This window comes from Cydia amplana, chromosome 14 (assembly GCF_948474715.1).
Source record: "Cydia amplana chromosome 14, ilCydAmpl1.1, whole genome shotgun sequence".
In the NCBI taxonomy this organism is placed as follows: domain Eukaryota; kingdom Metazoa; phylum Arthropoda; class Insecta; order Lepidoptera; family Tortricidae; genus Cydia; species Cydia amplana.
In genome coordinates this window covers 12,142,142-12,158,826 of record NC_086082.1, presented here as the reverse complement: position 1 = coordinate 12,158,826, position 16,685 = coordinate 12,142,142, and the positions used below count along the sequence as shown (strand labels likewise).

The following is a 16,685-nucleotide window of genomic DNA, read 5'->3' as shown; positions in this document are numbered from 1 at the left end:
TCCTATACCCCTTACTAATAGCTATATATTTCCAAAAATATGATTTAGACTATGCAACTTTTAACACTGATTTCCCAGTGAAAATCGATGATATATTTTTTTTACTATTTTTCCTAGAAACGGCAAACAATTATGTGATATATATATTAATTTCGGGCAAAACGAAAAAATCATGCATTTAAGGGTTAAGGCACAATGTACAATACAGTAATACCCCCTATTAAATATACAGATAACAAGGGGCCATAGCCATAGTTATACAATTAATTTATCTGTTCCATAACACAATGAAATCTAACTTCACAGGTCACCATCGAAGAAGTGCTAACCGTAGAAGTATCCACCTCTCGCGCCGTCTGCGTGGGCGCATGCGTACCCGTGTCGGCCATCTTGCGCGGCGCGTCGCGCGCGCGCCTGCTCGCATCGCGCGCTGTGGAGTGGCGGCACGACTCGCACTTCACCATCAAGGAAGGCCAGCTTTGCGGGCTCAGGGAGGGTGCGGGGAAGCTTAGAGCCGTGTTTGGGGGCGTGTCTAGTGCTGATCATGAGGTAAGGGCACAGACAATCCAACCTCTAGACATAGCATAGTCGCGCTACCCCCTCTGCCACACATACGGTAGCGTTACTCCATCTTCGAGTCAATCCCGTGCCGTGATTGGTCCGTGTCTTTGAACGGACCAATCACGGCACGGGATTCGCTCACCTCGTCCCCCCGCACCCCCGTATTTTTGGCAGCATCGGTTTCATGAAAGAATTGGCCTAAGCTCAGTCTAGAGGTTGGATTGTCAGTGGGTAAGGGTCTGCTAATAAATATTATAGGACTTACACAGATTTACTGAGTCCCACGGTAAGCCCAATGAGGCTTGTGTTATGGGTACTCAGACTACGATGTATGATATATATAAAATACTTAAATACATAGAAAACACCCATGACTCGGGAACAAATATTTGTATTCATCACACAAATAAATGCTCTTACCGGGATTTGAACCCAGGACCATCGGCTTCACAGGCATATATGGTCACTACCCACTAGGCCACACCAGTCGTCAGAATAATCGTCGTGTTAATGTATATTATAGTTTGTATAAAGTATGAGAAGTATCAACCTCCTGCGCCATATTGCGATTATTGCGCGTTATACTCCTACTAATGTTAAATAGTAGACTGTTAACCGAGGGATAGGCATTTCTGACGAGATATTTAATAGTAGTTCGAGTTAGACATGCAGTCGACAGCACCCCCCACCATGACCCCTGACATCAAGTCAAGGCAAATTCCCAGATGTCGGGAAAGGAAATTTTGGAAGGCTGATAATGATAACACAGGATTTTATGCCACCCAGCCAAACAAGACATCCGCGCCAGGCCTCAAAAATTTCGTCATATATATAGGTTATAGGTATTCGCGGGCTTGGTTTCCGCAACTCGACGTCATATTATTGCGCCTATTTTGCGTGATGGGTTGGCGGCCTATTCCTGCCAACCCAGCTCTACCAGGAAGCCTAGCAGACCCTTGACGTTGCCGACGACTTCTGGGAGCGACCCCGGTGAGCCGAGGTGTTGTGCCCGGTATTCTGCCACCCCTGGGCATTCGAGAATGACGTGGGCGGCTGTCTCCTCTGCCTCCATGCACGCCCTGCAGAGGGGGCTATCTGTAACACGTAGGGTTAGTAGGTGTTTGTTAAATGAGGCGTGGCCGGTTATGGCCCCAGCTATAAGCCGGAGCTGTGGTCTCTTCAGCTGTCGCAGCCTCCGTGACAGATTGGGGTTGAGTGTCGGGAGGGCTTCCTTCGCCTGCCTGCAGGTGCCTAGGTTAGACCAGTATTGTTGGTGTTTTACCTTGGTGTTATGTCGCAGCATGTTCCGGAGCCAGGCAAATGGCAGAGGTAGAATTGGCTCAGGTCCTGCCACCTTCAGTTCCGAGCCACCTCTCGCCAGGATGTCGGCTGCATCGTTACCTCGTGAGTTGCTGTGTCCTTTAATCCACTGCAGAGTTACGCCATTGGTGGTACATACCTCTGACAGAGCTTTGTGGCATTCGTAAATTAGCCCTGAAGTGAGAGTATAACTTTGTAGGGCTTGTAGTACTGATCGACTATCAGAGAGTATGCGGATGGGGTAGTCCATTACTTCCCTTGAGACGATTGCGTGTGCTGCCATTATGATGCCCATACATTCCGCCTGGAAGACTGTGTTATGGGCACCAAGTGGTGTTGAGATGTGTATGTTTAGGTCCTCTGAGAAAACCCCAGCGCCAGTGCCTGACCTTGTCTTTGATCCGTCCGTGAAGATTCTCAGCTCTCTTGGGTTGAGTCCTTCATGGGGTTCTTCATGTAATTGTATTTTGTATTTCTTGTCGAAGACGAACTGCTTGGGTATCCTGTCAGTCACCGCTTCTATAAGCGGTTCCCTACCTATGGCCTCGTAGAGGATTTCGGTGTGTGGCACCCTAGGCGGTCTCCAGAGATTAGATTTTTTAAGACGTACCGCCGCAGCTAGCGCTTCCTGTTGTATAAAGAGGTGCAGCGGCGGCAGGCCCAGTAAGGCTTCCAGGGCCGCGGTTGGTGTTGTCCTCATGCAGCCCGTTGTCGCCATACAGGCCAGCCTCTGGAGTCGTTGTAGTTTAGCCTCAACTGTGGATAGTTTGGTGCGTGGCCACCATACTATCGCTCCGTAGCTTATTATTGGTCTTATTACTGCCTGGTAAAGCCATAGAGTTAACCTGGGAGTTAATCCCCAGGTTCTACCCACCATTCTACGACATTGCCAGAACGCGACTGTAGCTTTATCAATTTTGCCATTTAAGTGATTACTCCAATTTAGCTTGTTGTCAAGTATTACCCCTAAATACTTTACCTCTGCAGATAGTTGGAGTTCTGTATTGAACAGTTTGGGAAGGCGGTAGTTTCCCAAATTGCGTTTGTTGGTGAACATTACCAGCTCCGTCTTGTGGGGATTGACTGTGAGTTCGTTGTTGATGCACCAGCGCTCCACGATGGCTAGTGCAGAGCGGGTAACGTCGCATACCGTACCTGTGTGGTTGCCGCTCGTTAGTATCACTATATCGTCAGCATAGCCGATTGTGTAGTAGTGATTGTTGTTTAGCGTTGTGATTAGGTCGTTCACTACTAGGTTCCATAGAAGTGGTGATAGAACGCCCCCTTGGGGGCATCCCTTTGCCACTGATGCCTGCTGTGTCTCCCCTGTCCCAAGTTTTATGACCCTCTGGCTCAACATGTTGTTTATCCACTGGATCATAACTGTATTCGCTCCATGTCTTACCAGTGCTGCTGCAATGCTGCTGAACCTAGTCCTGTCGAAGGCCCCTTCTATATCTATAAAGGTTCCTAAGCACATGGACCTGCTTTTAATCGCCACCTCAATTTTGCTTACCACTGCATGTAGTGCCGATTCTGTAGACTTGCCAGGGCTGTAGGCATGTTGGTTGGGATGTAGGGGCACGTTACTCAGCACCCTCTCCCTCAGATACCTGTCGCACAACCTCTCCAAGGTTTTAAGCATGAAGGAGGTCAGGCTGATGGGCCTAAAGGATTTGGGATCCGAGTAGTCGCTTTTACCTGGTTTCGGTATGAAGATGACTTTGACCTCTCTCCACCGCTTCGGCACGTACCTATGAGCCAGACAGGCGCGCAGGACGGTGGTCAGCTTCAAAGTGAGATGCCTGATGAAATTTCGTCATATAAAGCTGTAGTACCACAATCCCGACTATCGGGTCGTCCGGCCTGGAAACGAAATCATAAAATACCTGATAGTCGGGTTTTCGGCACTTCACACGCGGCACACTTAATAATGTATTTTTTAAAGAATGCATGTTGTTTCTATAACCCGGCAACCTTCAAATCAAGGGTGAACAGGCACCTTCTGGGCAGGCTCGCTCCATCGCAGGCCACGTCTTCGCCTCGGCTAGTCTGTGGCTATGAGTAAGCCCATTTATAATTAAAAAATGTTCTTAGGTTTTAGTGTTCCCGCCACTGAGCGTGGTGCCACCCCGGGCCAGGATCCCGCCGAGCGGCAAGCTGCAGCTGAGACACGCGGGCGGCCCGCCGCCGCACCTCGCCGCGCTGCATTATAAACTATACGAAACATCGAGGGCAGTTGAGGTAAGATCAATCATTAAAAAGATATTTGATTATATCTTTGCACAACAGTCGCGCAATAGGGATTTAGGGATGTTGACATGAATCGCGAATATATAACATGTTATGTTTTTACCATAACAGGGAATATTAGAACGCGAAAAATCATATTTTGCAAGTGTAAATATGCGTAATAAATTAATTAAAAATAATCAAAAGTGTTTAAAATAATGCCCAGTATCACGTGACTGCAAACGCCAATCGGAGCGCGTGACGTAATCACAGTGGAATCACCAAAGACAAGTTATAAAACCTGCCTAAGTGTCTACAGATTATCGTACCGAAACGCGATCTTGGTGCGGTGCGGCGCACGAATCGATAGTGTGTAAGGTGGTGCGTTAAGGACGCAGCCAGGGACCGGAAAACCCCTTTTAAAGATTAATCGTATCGATAAAGTAACCCTATTAAATGCTTACCCAGAGGCACTGACCATCCAGCCTCTAGACATAGCATAGTCGCGCTACCCCCTCTGCCACACATACGGTAGCGTTACTCCATCTTCGAGTCACGCCTACACCGCTTACTTCAGTCGGCGGACCGGGCTCGGTCTAGAAACTTCGGTAGCTCGAAGAAGTTTTTGCTATCAAAAATGCATTATTGTTGTGTCAAATTGTGTGGCAAGAACACTAAAAACTCTGGTGTACAAAAAAATGGCATTTCATTTCACAGGTAAGCCGATTTTTTAGAGATTTGGATAAAAAATATTTTAATTTAAGCGTCTCATCAAATTTGACAGCGCTTGAAACTCGATGACGTCTTTTAAGAAAGTCTCTTTCTATCGCGCTGCATCCGTATACATCCTTTCTTGTCTTTTATTACGTGACATTCCTAAGCCCAAACTAGTGATGTCCATATCCATAGAATGTGATTGTTTACTATTGACAAGGGAATTCAATTCAAATCGCATAGGTATTTGCGAAAAATTCACTATAAAACAAATAAATAATATGAGAATTACACTTACGAGTACAGTCAGGTACCAATTTTCCCTTGAACATAAACGATATTGTCAATTTAGCACTACATAGGTACTCGTATTACTTTTAGCGATTATAAAAACATTGCAAATTTAAATTAATCACAAGACCAATTTTATACAAAAACATACGGTTGCAATTTAAAATGCATTATTTTGATTCCATTTTTGTTGAGAATAGTAGGCGTCGGTTTAACTTTTTAATTTTTGCTTTTTTTCTGTGTACGACTGCCAACATGGCAATGATACTTGAACATTCGGCCAAATAATTTAAACTTCATTTAGTTAGATTGTGTTAAATAACATTTCATTTACATAATAACAAATAAATATTTGATTTAAACCATGTAATATCTCTTAATAGAATTATACAGGGTGTTTTTAATGGGTGGGTATAGTAGGATACCGCGAAAATCGCGAATACAGGGTGGATTTTCTTTTTGGCTCAGTGAGGGCAGCTACCAGATCCCGTACTGCTACGAGAAAACGGTCTTAAGAGACCTTCCCTCGATTTCAAATTAATGAAGATTGGCATTTACAGATTTTGGAAAAAACATACAGGATACGAGGAAAAGGTCATTTTTGACAAACTTTTTTTTTATGCCAATCGATCCCATTCCTATTGAGGATCAAAAGCTTGTATGGAAGCAAAAAAAATTTTCCGGCGAGAAAAGCCACAAATCGAGGAAAACTTTTCCCATAATATTTGGCCAATCAGTCCTGTCCTGTTACATTTAAGAACCATAACACTGTATGAAGACATTGCTGTACGAATGATGGGCGAGGTAGAAAATTGTGAATAAAATTTCACATTTTCTCCATAGTAAATGTATGGAAAAAGTTTTTATTAATTTGTGGCTTTTTAGTACATTACCGTAAGTCGACCCCTAGGAAACTATTGATACTGGATAGGAATGGAATCGATTGGCATACAAAAGTAGCATGTGAAAAATAAAAGTTTTCATTTTCATTCAAATATTATGGGAAAAGTTTTCCTCGATTTGTGGCTTTTCTAGCCGGAATTTTTTTTTGCTTCCATACAAGCTTTTGATCCTCAATAGGAATGGGATCTAATTTGAAATCGAGGGTAGGTCTCCTAAGACCGTTTTCTCGTAGCAGTACGGGATCTGGTAGCTGCCCTCACTGAGCCAAAAAGAAAATCCACCCTGTATATAAAGCCGCAACCCGACTGATTAATTGACATAATTGCTCTCCCAGAAGGGGGTTCCTGGGGTATTTGACTTTGATACGCTCGTATATAGGGGGTGGTTTGGTGACTTCCAGAAAAATCCGACTTTTGGTCTACCGGATTATCCGACTTTTGGTCACTAAACGGTGACAGATACGTGGGAGATGCTCGACCAAATGTCATAGAGGGACGCTGACAGTTTCTGAAGCCGCCATTATTTTTTCAAAATGGCGATCATTTTTCAAAATGCTCCCAGCGCGCTAAAATTTTGGTCACGAAAACTCGGGGTCACCTAGCTGTATTCCTATGGATTTTTTTTAATAAAACCAATATGGCGGTAAAAATGGCCACTTATTTTTTATGAAAAGCTTCAAAGGTGAGAGATAGGTGGGGGGTGCTCGACCAAATGCCATAGAGGGCCCGAGACAACACAAATTGCATTTAAAAAGTTTCAAAATGTACTAACTAACATAAGAACACCTTGTAATACCATGGTTGCAATAAAGAATTATGATTATGATTATGATATGATTTTTTTTTTCAAGTTGGTCTGAGCGCGTTGAGATTTGGCATGCGGCGAGCTTGGGGGCCCAAGATTAGTATGTGAATTATTTTTTATTAACACTCTAAATGGCGGCGGACACGGGCAAAGGAAAATTTCCAAGTAGGTTAAGCGAACCCGAAGGGCGAATATCAGGCTGGGAGGCCGAAGGCTGACCCGCCGAAGGCCCGAAGCCTTCACCCCGACTCCCAAGCGTGCAACCCTCAGTAATTTAAAGCGAGGCCGAAGGGCGAGCTGCGTGAATGAAGTGCTTCCAAGCAGGGATGTTGCGAATATCCGCATCCGCATCTCGTCTCGTCTCGCGCTTCTCTAAATCCCATAAGACGCCTTTTTACCAATAGTTTATTTTTAAATTAATTATATAAAGCAGATACACCTGCTAACGAAACCACAACGTTATGGGTTAATGTTTTCGAACGAACGAATCAACATAGCATTCAAAACATGCTTGCATATTATTACTGTTATTACATTATTGACCGTGATTGACAATGTTATTATTCAACGTGTCACATCACTAGCGCCCGGCAGATATTTCTGTCTGACGCCCACGTGTGTTTGAACGGACCAATCACGGCACGGGACTCGCTCACCTCGTCCCCCGCACCCCTGTATTTTTGGCAGCATCGGTTTCATGAAAGAATTGGCCTAAGTTGAGTCTAGAGGCTGGATGGTCAGTGCCCAGAGGTCATGGTTACCCTATCGTTTGGCTTACCCTATCGTTATGGAAACCATTTTGAATATGATTAATCATATTAGATGTGGTTACCAAATCAAATAGGGTGTAGATAAGGTAGTTAAGCCTATAATATTTACCGCTTACCCCTTCATAGGGTAACCCTTTTTCCGTCTCTTTTCTACGTAGGCGGCGATTCTACCTTTCTCATTGAACAGAACAGGATAGATAGAGATAGGTAGGCGGGGGGCGGGGGGGCGGCAGCCGCAAAAGCGAAACAAGTGGAGTGAATTGGAGCAGTCACATCACATTCTGGAATCCTCTCTAATTACTCGTGTTACTCGCGTCCTGAGTTTGGTGACACGACGTCATGGAATATACAGGATGGATTTTCTTTTTGGGTCAGTGAGGGCAGCTACCAGATCCCGTGCTGCTACGAGAAAACGGTCTAAGAAGACCTTCCCTCGATTTCAAATTAATGAAGATTGGCTTTTACAGGTTTTGGATAAAACATACAGGATGAGAGGAAAAGGTCATTTTTGACAAACTTTTTTTTTGATGCCAATCGATCCAATTCCCATTAAGGATCAAAAGCTTGTATGGAACCAAAAAAAAAATTCCGGCTAGAAAAGCCACAAATTGAGGAAAACTTTTCCCATACAATTTGTATGAAAATGAAAACTTTTATTTTTCAGATGCTATTTTTGTATGCCAATCGATTCCATTCCTATCCAGTATCATTCGTTTCCTAGGGGTCAACTTACGGTAATGTACTAAAAAGCCACAAATTAATAAATACTTTTTCCATAAATTTACTATGGATATTTTTTTGGTTCCATACAAGCTTTTGATCCTCAATAGGAATGGGATCGATTGGCATAAAAAAAAAGTTTGTCAAAAATGATCTTTATCTCGCACCCTGTATGTTTTTTCCAAAATCTGTAAAAGCCAATCTTCATTAATTTGAAATCGAGGGAAGGTCTTCTTAGACCGTTTTCTCGTAGCAGGACGGGATCTGGTAGCTGCCCTCACTGACCCAAAAAGAAAATCCATCCTGTATAAATGCAAGTGTCCGGACGGACTGACTGATTCATCAACGCAGAGCCGAAACTACAAAAGATAGAAAGTTGAAATTTACACACCAGATTACATTTATAAAGTGTACAAGAGATAAGAAGCGATTTTGAGAAATTCAACCCCTAAGGGGGTTAAAAAGGGGAGGAAAGTTTGTATGGGGTTCAAGTTTTATTTTAAGCTAAGAATTTGAAACTTCGTAAAAAGATATATTATTATAATACAAGAAAACTAATTTCAGCGGTTTTGAAAATTTATCCCCTAAGGTGGTGAAAAAGGGGTTGAGAGTTTGTATGGATATCAAACATTTTTTCGAACGCGGGACTTGAATCTTTGTATTTGGGGATATTATTAAAAGACAGGAAAAGCAATTTCAGCGTTTTGTAAAATTCATCCCCTAACAGGGTTAAAAAGGGGTTGAAAGTTTGAATCCATTACAAATGCTTTGAAACTTCTTAGAAAGGCATAATTGCCGATTACAAAAAAAAGTAATTGCAACGGTTTTGGAAATTCAACCCCTAAGGGGGTTAAAAAAGGGATGAAAATTCGTCTTGGGGTGCGAATTTTATTTTAAGCTAGGAACTTGAAACTTCGCAAAAAGGTATTAAATTAAAATACAAGAAAACTTGTTTCAGCGTTTTTGAAAATTCATCCCCTAAGGTGGTGAGAAAGGGGTTGAAAATTTGTATGGATATCAAACATTTGTTTGAGTGCGGGACTTGAACCTTTGTATTGGGGATATTATTAGAAGACAGGAAAAGTAATTTCAACGTTTTGTAAAATTCATCCCCTAACAGGGTTAAAAAGGTTTTGAAAGTTTGTAACTTCCTAAAAGGGTATTATTTCAAAACGGCAAAAAACGAATTTCAGCGTTTTTGAAAATTCATCCCCTAAGGTGGTGAAAAAGGGGTTGAAAGTTTGTATGAAGATCAAACATTTTTGTGAGTGCGGGGCTTGAATCTTTGTACAGAGGCATATTATTAGAGTACAAGAAAAGTAATTTCAGCGTTTCTAAAAAATTCTTCCTTTATAAGGGTTAAAAAGGGGTTGAAAGTTTGTATGGAGATCAAACATTTTTGTGACTGCGGGGCTTGAATCCTTGTATAAAGGCATATTATTAGATAACAAGAAAAGCAATTTCAGCGTTTTTAAAAATTCATCCTTTAAAAACTTTTTACAAAAAAAATAAAACCGACTTCAAAAAGGATGAAATAAAATATTATCCTTTTTGAAGTCTATGCGTTACCAACTGATATGTTTGAAGTCGGTGCCAAGCCAAGTAGTAACAATACCAGTTAAAAATGGGATTTATAGCCGTAAAGCTGATTATTTTTGACTGGTATGGTATTGTTACTACTTGGCTTGGCACCGACTTCAAACATATCAGTTGGTAACGCATATACTTCAAAAATGATAATATTTTATTTTATTCTTTTTGAAGTCGGTTTTATTTTTTTTGTAAAAAGTTTTTATTTTTCCATTTTTAGTTTTAACGCATTGTTAATAGCGCGACACATGAATGAAAAAAATCGGACTACTGTGTAAAAAGTTATGCGTGGTCATACGTTACAATCGGTGAGTGAAAAATCAATCATCCCCTATTTTCCTACCCTTAAGGTTGGATTTTTTTTCCAAATTTATATGGGACCAACTTCGGGGTATACCAAATCCAATAAAAAAATAATTATCAAAATCGAACTACTCTGTAAAAAAAAATATGTGATCATACATAAAAAAAAATACGCGTCGACTTGAGAACTTTCGTAATTTCGCCATTTACAGCGCGCTATTACGGCGTATATCCAGTATATTAAAGAACAAGCATCAACACACTGAGATAAATGTTACTGACTGAAACCAAACCGGATGATCACGAGCTCACGAAACGCTAAGGACAATCTCCGTGCAAACTCGAATATTTACATAGTTTCTCGCAAGTGGCAACGGACAGTGGCGGGTAAAAAAAAACTAAGAAAATACGAAAGCCATATATGAGAAAAAGTCCTTGAAGAAAGTCAATCACGAACTCACGAAAACTGTTAATGCCGAAGTCCCAGCCTGACGAGATCGACGGACCAGTGATTGAACAACCCACGTGAAAATTACAATCGGCTTCACAAAAAACCTAAGAGCAATGAACGCAAATTAATCGCAGTCACCATCCCTTCTTACCTATATATTTACACTAGTATTTATCTATATCCCTTACACTGGGCACGATGCTGGTATTCGGTCTGGTTCTTCTACTCCCGTCAACTCCTATCCTCGACTGCACCAGCCCCACACTCCCCACCTGTATTATTGGCTCGCCGGTGTCTCGGGCAGGAAGGTCAGTTGAGCATGCCGGGGCGGCAGATGATGGGAGGAATACACGAGTAGGCCCGAATACACGTCCTAGCTCGGAACAGGTTTGTCTGGACGGTGGTTGTTAGCATACCGTAGCATACGCCTCTGACTGACGGCCTGGATCGTGCCAGCGCGTGCATTTGAGCAAGCTCGATGAGCCTCTCCGTCCCTCCCTCTCTTGTGTGACCAACGCTTCTGCGTCCTTGCAGCAGAACTGCTGGCTGGCGCAGTCACTTAACGGTAACGGTAACGGTACGCGTCGACTTGAGAACCTCCTCCGTTTTTTCGTCAGTTAAAAAGGGTTAAAAAGGAGAGGGTTGAAAGTTTGTTTGGGGTTCAAATATTATTTTAAGCTATGAATTTGTAACTTCGTAAAAAGTTATTACATTAAAAAAGAAGAAAACCTATCTCAGCATTTTTCTAAAATTCATCCTTTAAGTTAAGGTGATGAAAAAGGGGTTGAAGATTTGTATGGAAGTCAGACATTTTTTTAAGTGCGCGACTTGAATCTTTGTAAAATGGCATATTATTAAAATACGAGAAAAGTCATGTCAGCGTTTTTAAAAATTCGTCTCTTAAAGGGTCGAAGGGGGGTTGAAAATTTTATAGGGTTCAAATTTTATTTAAAGCTACAAAGTTGAAATTTCGTAAAAAGGTATTTTATCAAAATAAAACTAATTTCAGAGTTTTTGATAATTCATCCCCCGAGGTGGTGAAAAAGGGGTTGAATTTTTTTTTTGTTTTTCTTGTTTTTTAAATATTACTTACGGGTTTCAAAGGGGAACGAAAATTTGATTATTTTTGCGCTACGACGCACGGTTTAGGAGATACAGCATTATAAAGATTTTTTTTGTTTTTTTTTTATTTCTCTTTTGTGTTTTTTTTTTATATTAATTAGGGGCTTCCTACAGAGGAATGAACATTTTAATATTTTTGCGCTACGACGCACGGTTTAGGAGATACAACCCATAAACATTTTTCTTTCTTTTTTTTAATTTTTTTTTAGTTTTTTGTGTTTTTTAAATGTTACTGACGGGTTTCAAAGGGGAACGAAAATTTGATTATTTTTGCGCTACGACGCACGGTTTAGGAGATGTAGCCCTATAAAGATGAAAACTGATGATGATGATGATGATTAACCAAAACATGTCTATGGTTCACTCATCTGTCAGAAATGACAATTAAAATTAGGTTGCCAACAATGTATTCCATACAATATTTTTTAAGTGGTGATTACACGAAGTATCGTAAAAGTGCCAAAAAGATACTGCGTGTATGCACAAATACTTTTTTGGGGAATAGACTAAAGACTTGACAACTATAAGAGAGGGGTTTAAAGGTGTGTGTACGACCCTTTAAATGACAAATAAAAGTACGGGAGTAGAAAAAACATTTTTTTTTTATTTTGGCCATATGAAACGTAGAAATGTAGGTATTTTATTATTTACCAAGTCCAGCCCCCTACTAAGTAACTATGATTTTTAAGCCGGGACAATTTCCTTATCGGCCGGGACGCCGGGACACCGTGCTTCAAACCGGGACATGTCCCGGCGAACCGGGACGTATGGCAACCCTACCTTAGGGGCTTGAAACTTCGTAGGTTGTGAATAGGGTTGCCAACTATTTTTTGGTAGAATATAGTATTTTCCAGAATAGGGCATCAAAAATATAGTACATTCCAAAAAAATATGGTACTTTTAGATAAAATACTAAACATAAGTGTAACATACGTTTAATCAGAAATATAGTATTATAGCGTACTATATATTTTTCCAAAAGTATATAGTACAGAGAGCCAAAATATAGTACAATACTATATAATATAGTACGGTTGGCAACCCTAGTTGTGAAAGACAAGTCTCATGCGTTGTATAATATTAATAATTAACAACTGATTAACCGTCCTACTGCAATCTTTTGCTGCATAATGTTCTAAGCTAACGTAGAATATATATATAACCACCAAGTGAAGTAAGTATTCACAATATTTTGCAATTTAAAATTCCGCCGACCGCAACGCACTATTACGAGCTCCGTCCGAACAATTCTATAAACACAAACAGCAAGCTCGGACTTGTTCGCCGCCGCCGCCCGGCAAATCACAACGATATTTTCGCGCACGGACAAGCAATAATAGCATCTTGATCAAAGGCGTAAGCGCTACGGCTAATGCATAAAGTCTGTTTATTTGTGTGTGTAGGCTCGCTCGTGCCGCCATACTTGTACCTATTGTCAACCATGCGCTTGGATGTTGCTGCAATAATCAGTCGAAAGCCTTGGTCACAGAGATTAAAATAGCTTGATCGCATTTGAAACCCACTTCATAGGGAAACTTTAATAAAGGGTTTTTGGTTTTGGTAAGCGCTTACCCGAGTTAACTGTATTCAATTTGGTAATTTTTTCGTTTGGGTAAGTCAATGATGTGCTTTCCGAATTGATAGGGTTTTTAAAAACCACTCTATCATTAACCCGGGGTAAAACCCTCTTCAGGGTAAGCGGTTCCGGTCCCTGGACGCAGCTATAAGTTAGAGCGAGAAAGAAGGTCGCTATCCGATCCGATGCGGTAGTGTGTTAAGGCTTTAAAAAAAAATTGTCAGTTGCCATATAAAGAATTAAAAAAAAAATGACTGACAGCAGTTTGTTTAAAACGCCGTTACGTCATCAAGGTCACGTGACAGTTTGGAGCGTTTAGGCGCGAAATTTAAACACGAAACTTATTATACATGTTTTTTTATTCAAAATTAATGAATATATTTTTTTAATATTTTTTTCTGTAGTTATTACGTGTCTATCTACAAAATGAAACCAGTTCCAAAAAAATGTCAACATCCCTATCGACCTGAGATCGATGTCAGACAGATGACCGTTATGAAACGTTTGCAAAAATTCTACTTGTAAAATTGTACCGCTAGCAGCCTTAGGTACTAATATATTTAGACATCTCTCACTGTGTGACCTAATTCCATACGGTCCATATTAACCTAGACATAATGTAATTATTTTGATATATTTTATAGCACATACTCGTACATGATTTCTGCAGATTTTTGTTTGTATAGGTATTATCATAGGGGTTCTAACTTTCAGACGCATATTCAAGTTTGCTCTTTTTTACAATGTAGATTAGTAAATTATTTAATACATACATAAATTACATCGTTTCAATCACACTTATTTCGATGCAAGACAAGACAAATTTATGTGACGCGGAATGTGAAAGTGCAGTGTTTCACACATTTACAATTGTTATTGATGTACCTATTCAATTGTGTGGTCTTCTCCGAGACCACGGGGACAACGCCGTCCTCGAAACGTCGGAGGTAAATCTTAAAACTTAGATACGCGATTAAAAGTCCCGTTGTATAATTTAATAATGTGTAAAAATCGTGAAAGTTTAAATCAGTGCAATTGTGTGTGTTTTCAACTTTTTCTTGTAGGTTAGCCAGTCCGGGTTGGTGCACGGACTATCGACGGGCACGGCACGGATCCGTCTCGTTGCTCTCGACATATCTGACGTCGAAATGGCCAGCGCTGAGGCTGAAGTGGAGGTGAGCTCATTTGATAATGAAGTCATATAAAGTGCCATTCATTCTTCATAATCATAGAAAGTAATATCTTGCGATTATTGTCTTCTTGCGAGTAGATTTTAACTTACGTTTAATAGTTACAAATACAAATACAAATAATTTATTGAGAAAAGTATAGTACAGTGGTTGCTCTTAAATACTAAGAATTTATAAAGACAAGTGATTTACAAATGCCTGAACTAGGATTCCCTGTGTTTCAGGCAGCGAAGGACAATATTAACTATTTATTAATTATTCACTTAATTATAAACTATAAGTTGTTATTGGTTTGAAGTTTTGTAAATGTTGCATACAGTTGCAGGTAGATCTGATGATCGAATCAGACGGTGGGTAATAAACTGTGGGAGCTAATAGTCCTCTGAGCTAACATGATTTGTTTTGACCAATCCAATATTTTAGGGGCGACAGTACAGGAAAGCCAATAAAATTCTGTGTCAAAAATGTACAGATGTAGTGCATAATTATTTTCCTTCGTATTTTCACGGAAACGCACGAACGTGTCTTGCTATTTCAGTCAGTATCGGTAGGGTCGACTACAAAGAGATGTATCCACTTTTTCACTTTATTACAATGCAATAAGGTGAAAAAGTGGATACATCTCTTTTTTAGTCGACTGTACAAAAAGTACTGAGGTTGATGAAGTAGCATGACAAATACGAACGTTTCCGAGAAAGTCGGACGGAAAACAATTACGCACTACATCTGTATCAGGAACTTAATAACACACGATCTACTATCAGGTGATCCCCATAACCGGTATCCTGGTGCGAGCCGCGACGCAGACCCTGCTGGTGGGCTCGCCGGCGCCGCTGTGGCTGGAGGCGGCCGGGCTGGGCGCGGCGGCGCTGGCCGCGCTGCAGCCCGCGCCGCGCGTCGTGTGGGCGCTGCGCGACCCCGCCGCCGCCAGGCTGCACACCACACATGTTGACGGTGAGACCTGACTACTTGCCTGTATCACTATACACGTGCGAGCCGCGACGCAGACCCTGCTGGTGGGCTCGCCGGCGCCGCTGTGGCTGGAGGCGGCCGGGCTGGGCGCGGCGGCGCTGGCCGCGCTGCAGCCCGCGCCGCGCGTCGTGTGGGCGCTGCGCGACCCCGCCGCCGCCAGGCTGCACACCACACATGTTGACGGTGAGACCTGACTACTTGCCTGTATCACTATACACGTGCGAGCCGCGACGCAGACCCTGCTGGTGGGCTCGCCGGCGCCGCTGTGGCTGGAGGCGGCCGGGCTGGGCGCGGCGGCGCTGGCCGCGCTGCAGCCCGCGCCGCGCGTCGTGTGGGCGCTGCGCGACCCCGCCGCCGCCAGGCTGCACACCACACATGTTGACGGTGAGACCTGACTACTTGCCTGTATCACTATACACGTGCGAGCCGCGACGCAGACCCTGCTGGTGGGCTCGCCGGCGCCGCTGTGGCTGGAGGCGGCCGGGCTGGGCGCGGCGGCGCTGGCCGCGCTGCAGCCCGCGCCGCGCGTCGTGTGGGCGCTGCGCGACCCCGCCGCCGCCAGGCTGCACACCACACATGTTGACGGTGAGACCTGACTACTTGCCTGTATCACTATACACGTGCGAGCCGCGACGCAGACCCTGCTGGTGGGCTCGCCGGCGCCGCTGTGGCTGGAGGCGGCCGGGCTGGGCGCGGCGGCGCTGGCCGCGCTGCAGCCCGCGCCGCGCGTCGTGTGGGCGCTGCGCGACCCCGCCGCCGCCAGGCTGCACACCACACATGTTGACGGTGAGACCTGACTACTTGCCTGTATCACTATACACGTGCGAGCCGCGACGCAGACCCTGCTGGTGGGCTCGCCGGCGCCGCTGTGGCTGGAGGCGGCCGGGCTGGGCGCGGCGGCGCTGGCCGCGCTGCAGCCCGCGCCGCGCGTCGTGTGGGCGCTGCGCGACCCCGCCGCCGCCAGGCTGCACACCACACATGTTGACGGTGAGACCTGACTACTTGCCTGTATCACTATACACGTGCGAGCCGCGACGCAGACCCTGCTGGTGGGCTCGCCGGCGCCGCTGTGGCTGGAGGCGGCCGGGCTGGGCGCGGCGGCGCTGGCCGCGCTGCAGCCCGCGCCGCGCGTCGTGTGGGCGCTGCGCGACCCCGCCGCCGCCAGG

The 16,685-nt window shown here is 43.5% G+C and overlaps 1 protein-coding gene across 1 annotated transcript in view; it reads left to right on the top strand.

Moving 5' to 3' along the window:
• Positions 1–16,685, top strand: part of LOC134654110 (uncharacterized) — a 52,728-nt gene that overhangs the window by 15,485 nt on the left and 20,558 nt on the right. The window contains exons 17-20 of the mRNA XM_063509537.1: positions 307–549; positions 3,979–4,125; positions 14,422–14,532; positions 15,312–15,501. Of these exons, the coding sequence (XP_063365607.1) occupies positions 307–549; positions 3,979–4,125; positions 14,422–14,532; positions 15,312–15,501 (691 nt within the window). The remainder of the gene's footprint in view (positions 1–306; positions 550–3,978; positions 4,126–14,421; positions 14,533–15,311; positions 15,502–16,685) is intronic.